General features: G+C 41.6%; 1 protein-coding gene across 1 annotated transcript; it reads left to right on the forward strand.

Moving 5' to 3' along the window:
• Window positions 1–946: 946 nt before the first annotated feature.
• Window positions 947–1,688, forward strand: mRpS23 (mitochondrial ribosomal protein S23). The gene is made up of 3 exons (XM_065220087.1): window positions 947–1,067; window positions 1,132–1,293; window positions 1,367–1,688. Exons 1-3 carry the CDS (start codon window positions 1,024–1,026, stop codon window positions 1,659–1,661), a joined length of 501 nt encoding a protein of 166 aa, XP_065076159.1. The 5' UTR covers window positions 947–1,023; the 3' UTR covers window positions 1,662–1,688.
• The last annotated feature ends 9,890 nt before the right edge of the window (window positions 1,689–11,578 follow it).

Consider the following 11,578-nt stretch of genomic DNA (forward strand, 5'->3'; position numbering starts at 1 on the left):
TATGTCTCAGGTCACTTTACTGCTCGCTTGTGCGATCCTTATTGGAGTCAAGTTCAGTTGTTTGGTGCCCTTTCCATGCTAGCTGAATCACTAGAATTGAATCCGTTCAACGCAAGTTTGTGAGATATGCTCTTCGTTTCCTCAACTGGCGTGACCCAACGAACTTGCCACCGTACGAGGAGCATTGTCGTCTCCTGGGAATCGAGCCATTAGAGGTGAGACGGACGGTCGCTCAAGCTATGTTCGCTGGAAAGCTGCTTACAGGTGACATTGACTGCCCAACACTGCTGTCACAGCTAAATATGTATGCCCCTGAGAGGTCTCTTCGTCAACGCGACTTTCTGTTTTTGGAACCACGGAGCCGGAATTATACACAACACGAGCCAATTCGAGCAATCAGCCGGCAATTCAACAACTTTTTTTTATATGTTCGACTTCAATGTATCAGCTGACGTGTTTCGTCATCGGCTACTTGGCCTTTTCCGTACCGTTGACCGTAACTATTTAGTTTAAGTTTTATTCATTTAGACAGTATTTGTCAGTTGAATTTTTCAATAAACAATAAACAAATCTTCAAAATCGACATAAATCTTCCTTCTGTCTACTCAGTGTGCATGCAGCTAGCCACAGCAAAACACAATCTTTTCTGCATCGTAGATAGAGTCGTCCCCCTCGCAAAAAACGGCAAAAATATGAAATTAATTAAATTAGAGGATACCGATTTTTTTTACACATTTGATACTGATATGCTTGAAACAATCTGGCAACGCTGCTGGAGGTTCCCATTAATGTCACAGTTGATTGTTCTGTTCACCTAAATTTTCTCCGCGGAGAGAGAGACGCGTCTCTCTCGCAAGCTCTCAAAAAGCAAAACAAAAGTAAAGTAACTGTTGTAGACAAACGTCAAAATTTATCAAAATAAAAACATCACTTTCGTAATCGTGCATGCGGACGGCACACATTTTCCTTCGGTAAATTTTCTTATAGAATTATCCTAATCGTTACGTGTGAAACAACCCGAAAATGGCCAGCAGTCGTCTAGAGAAGATTGGCACAATCGTATCTCGGTAAGTGAATTCTTATACCCTCAGGAAAAATTCTCATATAATACCAAATACTGTTTCTCCCAAGTACCCAAGGGCTTTTACGTTCCGGTGCAATGAAATGGGATGACCGACCTCTGTGGTACGACATTGTCAAGGCATTTCCTCCGAAGGAAGAACCGCGTTTCGATCGCCCTGCACCTAATGTTTCCGTGAAGCCCATCTTCTACCCCGAGGATATCATTCGGTCGTAAGTACAGAAATCTATTCTTATTCTCCTGACCAGACCAGAGCTTTAACCATTATGCACTGCCATCCAACAGGAAATTCCATAAACAGAACCGAAACCAGTACGTGACGAACCTGGCTGACACGCGCAACAAAACCGCCACGCAGCATTTCGTAGAGATCTATCAAAACTTACAACAGCAGGGAGCATTGGACGAAGAAAAGGTATTCGAAACGGCTCAGGAACTGCTGGATGAAAAATTGACTCAGTTAAAGTACGAAAAGGCGGCCGCACCCGTGGGGCAGCAGCCGACGAGTGTTGCTCCGACGCAGTTGGCTAACGATACGAAAGCTAAAACCGTTCAATTGGAGGATATTTTCAAAGAATAGAAGTTTAGTCTTGGTTAATATAGTGGAGAATAGGAAACGTTAACTGTTTTGTTCATTGTTTTTCTTAAAATCACTGTCCGACGGCCGGCTGTGCTCATGTTTCTTTCTTTAGATCAGTTTGTTGTTAGTTAGCAGATCCTCGCTTCACCTTCGCTGCAGCTCTGTAAATATGAAATAACAAATATTGTTATACATATCATACTAATCCAGTCAGTAAGGTTTTGCTGGGTTTATGAATTGCGGAAATGTTCGGTAAAATAAGATATAATTGATTTCTTACGGATAACGGTTATTTGATTTGATATTTTCTGCAATTCAAAAACCCAGTAAAAAATACGGACACTTATAAAATAGAGTGATAGTCCTGTTGACGGCATTCCACGTGACCTTATCATCTCTACACATTTATCGTACAAAAAGTGTTGAATACAGTTTCACCAAGGGCATCTCCCTTCGTATTGGCTCAATTCTTGAACAGTAGAAGACCACGTGCTCCGAAGTTTCCTCCTCGTTACCCCATGCTCATGCACGCCTCTTTAGCTTAGCTAGCCGGCGTTGCTAATTCGCTGATCGTCTCTTCACTTTCGCACTGCTTCAAATCTTTGGCAGTCAAAGACCACATTCTGCTGAGTATCTTTCAGATTTCCACAATCAGGATAGAGGGGTGTCCGAAACGATGTAGGTACTTCCAGAAGAAGACTTCAGATCTAGAGATTCGGTTATAGTTTGAGTTCATCTACCGTACTTCACTGTGTGCCATTCGTACTGCCATCTGACCATCGACTCAGCTCTCACTACCACATAACTGATGGGGAAGTGCAAACAAATCGGTGAATCAAAAAGTGGTTCGTTTTTCTGCTCAACAAACGATGCGTTGTGGTAGCGTTCCACACGGGCTTATATGTACACTTACACTATCATAGCATGCTGCCGCCTATCTTAACTGCAGGCAGAAGATGCCTTTTACCGCTAGGTACGCTAGTGTTCGCCAATGGAGAGTGGAGCCACGTTCTGATCCGACGTTCCCCTTCTGTTCTGTGCTCACTGCCTTACGTATTCTACGTGTTCTATACGTGCTCACAACTTCCGTGCCAGATGCGAGCCTGTTTATAAATTACGTAACGCAATAGGGGAAGAGGTGAGTGTAGAAGTATGTTACAATTTGTTACACTTTGTTGGTAAGCTAGCCACTAACAAGTCCACTACGGCGCCGTCAGTGCAGTTTAGTTAGCAACCAAATGATCCTCCAATTTTGAAAGGACCATCAGCAAAATGTAAAATTTATGCTACCCTAATAGTAAAACACATCTCAAACGGTTTTTCATATCCAACTACCAAATGCATATGATCTTATCATTATGCATAAAGCCCAGTCACAGTATCACAACACTTCACACCACCAATGAGGCGCTCTCTAGCACTTGGTAATTCAATCTTTGATTATCATCCATTCTCATTTTCGCCAGAGACAGAAAGTCATTCTAATATCAAATCACAAATTAGCCGAAAAAAGCGCGGTCATTTGTCTTGCCAATGTATGTACAGAGGAATGGTGTCATCAAAAGTACACACAGCTGGAGACACATCGCGATGGCATTCGCTCGCTATGGGGATAGAACATGGACGGATTATGAAGACAAATGAACTTTAATTGCATATTTCTTTCCTCTTTCTCTAGATTTTCCGCGCTGTGAGCGGATGGGTCTAATTTTTTTTCGCGCTTGTCCACCGTCGGTCTTTGCGAGAGGATTATTGTATTAATATTTGCATAAAAATTACTTTCGTCTTTCAGTTGCACCGGAGCACTGCCAGAATGACGAATGTGAAATTGCAGTGCCTTGGAGTGCTTTCTTTGATCATCTCGGTGTGTTTTAGACAGGGGTAATGGATTCAGGAGGTGCGAAAATATTTAGCAATTTAGCCGACATTGGACATTTGGGCACTAGTTTGGGCATAAGTTTAGAATCGCAGTGAATCAATAAAATGTATGGTACAGGTGAACTGTACCGTCGATAATCATATTTATTTTGCGTTTACTAATTTCTCCATAATTAGTATTTAGAGTTTCATGAACAATACATTAAAGACCATGTCAGCCTCCCAGGTCCATATCGGCCTTACAGTGGCAACGGAACAGGTTCCAATGTTCCAGACAAGGTATTGGAAGCCCCGTACAGGCAAAATGTCAAGCTTTTTTTTTATAATTTTAGGACCAATTTATCCGAAACCATGCCACATAACCAATGGTGCTTGGTGTTCTCTCGCATTTCCCTTTCTTACCTGGTCTGATATCAATTGTTAGGTGCATTGTGCTCCTTATTAAAAAATCACATTATGCTAAAGGGTGTTACGATCAAAATTTGGTCGACTTAAACTTGAGGCATTTCTTTTAAACGAGCATTAAAAAAAACCTTAAATAATAATAATCAAAAATAGCGAAAGTTTATGTATTGGGATGAATAACTTTAAAATGGGTTAAGCTCGGATAGAAAAGCGTCTCCAGTCAAGTTAGGGTCGTAGCATAGAATTATTTTTATGAATTGATTATCATACAACGCTTACTATGTTAACATCCCCCCTTAGGCGGAATTTCTTCAACACGCAATAGCTTTCGGTTTTCAATTAGCTTCAAGCCAGGTTATGCCTTAGTGAAGATGTCCGCAGGTTGAAGATTGGAGGGGACATGTTTCAATTTGATTGACTTCAGATCCACTTGCTCTCGGATTAAATTATGTGTTTGGTTGTTACTGAATACCCAATTTCTTTTTCAGCAAGACTGATAGGGGAATTTACGTATTCTCGTCAATCTAAGCAGCGTCTGCACTTCTACTAGCATTTTCTCAGCGTCACGCACATATATGATGTGTCTGTTTGTTTACATTCATCTGCTGCTTGCTTCTCTATCCATTCCAATCGACAGAATTTTTCAAAACGTTTTGAAAGCGTTTTTACAACGCTCCAAACTTCTCAGGTGAGTGTGACTATTGTCGGCAGCCTCTTTTTCTTCTGCAACCTTCCCATTAGAACTGCGTGTTAACCAGCTGTTCTATTATCGGCAACTCGAAATCAACCCCATTTTGTAGAGCGTATGCTTTATTTGAAGAAAAATGTAGCATTACTGGATTGCTCGATCGTTCAAATATAATCAGATTGAAGCTGAAAGGCTAAACAATCGTTTGGACACATTCAGGGAAGTGCGTTGATGGGAAAACATAGTGAAATTAACGTTTAAATTTAGGTTGCCGAAAACAGTCAATGGGTGCCGAAGCCAACATTTACCCTAGCACTCTTCTTGTCGCACTTGATGGTAATTGAATCCTTAGCGCCATGTAGTTCATGCAAGTTCCACTAGATGACTTCTTGTGTTGCCGTTGAGAGGGCCATATATATCAGCTTCTGTAGTTGATAAAGCAAAAGTGGATTGCTTTCGGGAACTTTACGATACAGCACCGCCGCTTTGAACGAAGGCGTAAACGCTGAAGGATCGCCTCATCTCAGGACCGTTTCCCCAATCACTATAGCCCGATAGTTTGGAATCAGCAGATTTTCGGTACGACAGCTTACATGCTTTGGTGCAGGGGGTAAGGCACTCTGCTACCTTGTGTCTGTGCTTATTGTGTTCCATGTGTATTTTTGGGTGTCGGAAGGTGTTTTTGGGTGTTTCAGCATGTTAACCCAGCTCCGAATCCTTTGTTGTTGTGCAGATGTGCAGATTAGTAATTCAGGGGAAGCATGTCAGAAGGGTATAACTCGAAACGTAAACAATGACTTTGAACGTCGATTTCTCTTGAATGACCACACATCTACGGAATCTGACTACACTAGCTCATAGAACCAACATTTCTCTGTCAGATGATTTAGTTAGTTTGAGTGGGTATGTAGTCATTCGTAAGAAACTGACGATCCAAGTCATTGTTTACGTTTCGAGTTAGACCCTTCTGACATGTTTCGCCTGAATTGATCAATTTAGATGATCCAAGGGGCTTGCACGCAGTCATCTTTTCGTAGCATAAAAAAGTTAAAACAAAGCAATCAATGCTAGGCCCAAGCGTGGGCCCGCGGTTATGCTCGCTACGGCTACTTGTTATTAGTAGAGATAGGAGTGCCACTTCCCTGAGATGATCAAGCATACCACAGCATGCTTTCGGCGCTACTGTATTTTTTTATACAGGGGGAATCTGCTCCCAGACACCTGAGAAGATAACTCAGGGTGTGGGGATGGGAGAAGTAGCGCTCCCCCCCTATCCTGTGCTCTTGTCCTTTGCCCTTCCCGGAACCGCCCGAAAGCATTACATCATGGGAGGGGGTCGGTTGCGCTATGGCGCATCGCTAGTGGTGGATCACAGACGTGACACTTGCTACTGCACAGTGAGCAGCTGTGCAGGGCCTTCCTCTTATCGTTCGCTGTTAATTGTTCGCCGGACTTCTAGAGCATACGTGATAGCAATCCAACTGTCCACGGCGGGCCAGTTGAGATGTGACTGCGTACCAGCTGCATGTGCTGCGACTTGGTCAGAGTCGTCTACACTCTAAGGCTCTGAACCATTTGGTGGATTATTTTAACTTTTGGTTAAAATTTGACAGATGGAAAGTTATCGATTAACCCTGCTATCCGAGCATGGTTATTTCTGACAGACAAGAAGTTAAATTTTGACGACCGTGGCTCGAAAACCGGTCGATCGACAGCACGGGGATTTTCGAACATAAGAAATAACTTTCGAAATGTCACTTTTAACTACGAGTTAAATTTAACTCGTGGTTAAAAGTGACATTTCGAAAGTTATTTCTTATGTTCGAAAATCCCCGTGCTGTCGATCGACCGGTTTTCGAGCCACGGTCGTCAAAATTTAACTTCTTGTCTGTCAGAAGTAACCACGCTCGGATAGCAGGGTTAATCGATAACTTTTCATCTGTCAAATTTTAACCAAAAGCCTTAGGCTCTGAACCATTTGGTGGATTATTTTAACTTTTGGTTAAAATTTGACAGATGGAAAGTTATCGATTGACCCTGCTATCCGAGCTTGGTTACTTCTGACAGACAAGAAGTTAAATTTTGACAACTTTGGCTGAGTTCTTCTCGAAAACCGGTCGATCGACAGCACAGGGATTTTCGAACATAGAAAATAACTTTCGAAATGTCACTTTTAACCACGAGTTAAATTTAACTCGGCAAATGGTTCACAGCCTAAGAACCCGGGGTCACGAGGGTTTGTGCAGGGCTTATCGAACTCCTGGGACGAGCTGGATGGGGCTCCCGCGTCCTTACTCTGCTGTAGTTCGTTTAAACGTAATATATCTTGGGTTCGATAATTAACGTTTCCAGGGCACACCACGAGGAGGCGAACTACTTCATGCCCCACTGTATACGGACGATCAAATGTAAAATACTGTGGTAGCCACAGTATAGTTCTGTCAAAACCTCAGCATTTTCATTGATGCATTGAAACGGGCATTGGCCCTCTCACTGCAGGACGAAGACGAAATGGGTGCCTAATATCAATTTTATTGCGTCCAGGGAACGGTCGAACACAAAATTCTTCGTGGAGCGTAAAATGTGGAGTTCGGGAATCGGCAGGTCAAATACATGAGTTTCAGTGCTCATGCAGACGCGAAAGGCATCATGCAGCTGATCCAGTAGTGTGAACCCAAAGGATGAAGCTAAAAAGAAAAGTGCTGAGCCACCAGATCCGAAGCGTAGACGCGTCAAATCTCGCTGATGAAATCTTCAACAAATGTGAAATCAATCGTCACGTAATAAGGTAAACTTTATGCCGTTTAAGCATGGCATTCAAGCGTGACTCATGAAATGTAGTTCAAATGCTTGTTTCAGATTCATTGTGAAAAATTGACGATTCGGGGCAAACCCTACGAACAGTTGAGAACAAGATTGAGAAACTGTACAATCTGCTAAACGAGCGCTTCGCAGGATGGAACGTATCGATGAATGAGAAGGGCTCAATCAATGTGAAATCGGTGAATATCAAGATCAAAGGTGACGTGTCGATAGCCGTATCACCAGGATCGGCTTCCGTTCCACCATCACCGCCAGGTATTTCAACGAAGCATAACATTTGTAGCGTTTTGTGGGTTAACCAAGATGAAGATTTAAGAAACTACATCCTCGGCTTATTGCAAAGCTTATAAGCACAACAATTCGTACCTAGCGGTAAGACGTTGATGACTTTTCTAACAAATATAAATTTAATATAGAAGCCTAATAAAGCTGGGAGTAACTGGAAGATTTTTTTTATTACCTGTTCCAGGTGCTTGTTACACAATACTCAAACACATGCATTGGTTGACACAGAAAAAGCCCTTCATTCGGAGTTTTTCCTTGTGGCCAACAAATTCGTCGTCTTGTTCCTCGGCGGATCCATTGACGGCAATCGAATGTGCAGAAAGGCAGCTTCCACACCTGCGTAGGATATCACACCCATACCCATTCCCATACTTCCCTTCGGAAGAAAGACGTGACCAGTAATTTTTATGCCTCAGAAAAAATCCAACCGACCTCGGCTGGGATTGAACCCAGACCCATTGGGGTGCGAAAGCAGTCACGCTTATCACATATCGCTTACCGCACATCTCTATAAATGAATTCGTCCTAGATGCAAAACTACTGTTTATAAACATAAAAATCGAATGCTTAATCGAATGTAAACAGTCGTGGAAGTGGTGCCAGATTTTATAGAAAATTCTGGTGGAAGTGTGTTTGAAGTATGTCGAACTGTGTTTTTGGAATGACACAAGGTGACAGAGTGAGTTACCCCTTGATGGTATGTCACCAACAACGTGCAGGTGGTTCCCAAGGACAAGGGCCCTCCCAACACGTCAGAGCTCCACCTAATCGAAAAATATTGGGCCATCGTTAAGCGGAACCTGAAGAAGCTCCAAACAACTGTTGGAAGCGAGAATCAGTTTAAGGCAAATTAGCGTTCTGCGGCGAAAAAAAGTGGACGAGGTGGCTGTACAGAATCTGATGGCAGAAGTTAAACGAAAGGCCCGGAAATTAGGATTCGGTTAACCGGTTGACGTAGGACTACGTCTGTGATTTCCATATGGGGGTACACTTTGTGAAAACCGAAAATGGAACATGTAAAACATTATGAAAGATTTTGAACGTTAATAACTCACCTGCCCCAGGACCAATTTCAAAATTTTTATCACCAATCCATCAGAAATATTTCTACGCATCTGTTAAATTTGAGACATTGTAATTTTTCAAACTGTCACTATTGAAAATTGCACGAATGTGCAACTGTTGCTATGATGGTTAAAATTATCATATCAAAGTTGAATTCCATCCGGTCTCACCAAACGGTGTTTACCGCGTGGTAAGTGGTGGTGTTCTCCAGTACACAACGAAAGGCTTCTCCCCCAGTTTCAATCACCGTGTGTGGTGGTGTCCGGTCGTCAGCATCAGCAGCAGCAGCAGTGTTTTCGGCACGTGGCATTGAACATTGTTCTACAGTACACAACAAAGGGCTGCCTGCATGCAGCGAGCTGCAGCCCACTTGAACATCCATAGACGAAGGAAGATGCCGCACCGTTATTGATTGGAATCAGTTGCTCTTCGTGAGTCGCTGTGGGTCGTCTATGTCAAGCGCTTAATACTAAAAAGTATAAACAGAGAGAACCCCGCTCAAATTCCTATTCCTACACAAAACACAAGCTGCTGCTGCAGTTAACAAATAAGATTTATTATATAAGACCACGTAGTCCTACGTCACCATTGCGGACAACCCCACAGGGCTGTCCTTTGTAGTTTTTATTTCTGTATTCTATCCTGATTGAACTTGCACAACACGCATTCTTGTTTAACCAAATTTTATGCTAATAATAAAGGGACATAGAACCGATATGTATTTCCGCTCTACTAGATAGCTGTGTAGGTGTCATGCGGGCGTATTACCATCACAGAATAATGTAGATTTCATATGCTCTGCGTGCTTATACCACAAACGAAGTGACAGACGGAGCGGCTCGAAAACTTTGGTGACGCACCTGCTAATGCAATTTTTCAGTGTACCACATGGCAACACCACTACTACTGGATTGTGCCACATGGTAACACTTCTAATGGATTGTACCACATGGCAACACTAAATGTACCCTCAAAAATATTACTAAACTAAGAAAGATTAAAAATTAATAATTTTATGTATAAACGATGTTTATACATTGATTCGATTAAAATGTATTTCAAATTTATACTAACGCCGAATTACGGAGGGGAATTTGTTCGTTGGTATTGCTTTTGATAGACTTGCAGACGAGGAGGTCATCGGCGTGGTTTTGCGTGAAATCTTACGGTGCGGTGGTTTTTGCTAGTGAAATTCCCGTGAATTCATAGCATTAACAAGTTTCCCGGTCGTCACTGGACTAAATTAAGGAGAATGTTTTCAATGAAAAAGATGCCGATAAAAATCATACTGAAGAAGTGGTGTGACGGTGACGCACGGAAGGCTCGGATATTTACCTCGCAGATGAAACGAAATCGTCAACCTGGGTGAATAATCCGGTGCTCGATGACAGATAAGAATTCGATCTGATTAGCCGTAAGTATTGTTGGGAATATGGAAGAGTTAAGTATTTACTACGATTCCATCTGAACCAGATCGTACCACTTCCAAGCGGAGGACGGAGTCGATCAGAAGGTGTGGATGTCGGTGCTGATGAACTGTAAGGAAAAGGCACTGTATTCTTACACTCAACACCGCAGATGAGTCCTAGTCTTATCAAGCTACAGAAGACGGTGACATCCAGAACCTGCAACTTGTGGACGAAAAAGCTTCTGATCACCCGGTCCAAGGTAAACAACAGTCATGGTAGGTATTGGGAAACTAATACCGGTTAGTGGTACGAGCCTGCGCCGATGGTCCGGCAAAAATACTGCCCTCCTCCAATGCACACTGCACGATCGACGATAGTGCATTGTTACAGCTGTGATCCGTCTGTGATTACTGATTACGAGGTATCACCGATATATTCGGATATTCCCAGTCAATGTACATTTTTATTATTCCTTTTTGTGGTATATTATTATTTATTAATGGTTTACAAAATATAACTTAATCATTACGGAATCCTTTGTTTACATTTATCAATAAATCACTTGAAAGCAGTCACTTAACGCATTTTGACCAATAAATGGACTTAATACATTCTAGGAATATCGTAAGTTTATACTAAGCAGTAAATAAATCATTTTTATACTAAGTTTGCATTCTCTCCCATTATACGAATCTATGCGTCAGGCAGGAGAGTTGCCATTTAGCGTAGTTTTTAATCTATATAGATTTGAATATTTTTTGAGTGTACTAGAATGTTTTGGTTCTATCTCTTTCACTCTACTCTAAACTGAAATGCATAAAAAAATGACAAAAAGATACACTCTTTGCACACTGTCAAAGATCATATTGCACACAAAATCAACTATGTTCAAATCAAAACAAAAATACTAGCCCATCTAGTGGCTGATGGCACAAGCTTCTAAGAAAATTCTATTACAGCGAACCACATTCTTTTAATTGATTTCTTCGCCAGTTAGTCGTCTGTCACTTCGTTTGTGCTTATACTTTATCCTCATCGTGCTAAAGGTAGGTACAATTAAATAATAGATAGAGATCTCGATTTTTAGCTATTAATCGATTTCTTTTTCATTCTAATCGATTTGGGATCGTTTAATTCACCCTAGTAAATCTATTACAATTTCATATATATTTTTTATATTTTGCATAGCTATTCATTAGCAGGAGCACAAAATGTATATCATCCATTATCTTCAATAATCTTCTGAAATATGAGATGTCTTTCAAATATTTGCGAAAACAACATGTCGTTACAGCAATTCAAATGACTTCATAATGAATGTAAACAAAGTGGCATCCCTGGGAAGCACAGTAAATCTGAGTAGC

The sequence above is a fragment of the Ochlerotatus camptorhynchus genome, unplaced genomic scaffold (genome assembly GCF_037179485.1).
Source record: "Ochlerotatus camptorhynchus isolate MF236.1 unplaced genomic scaffold, CSIRO-AGI_Acam_v1.1 ptg000116l, whole genome shotgun sequence".
NCBI classification, from domain to species: Eukaryota; Metazoa; Arthropoda; class Insecta; order Diptera; family Culicidae; genus Ochlerotatus; species Ochlerotatus camptorhynchus.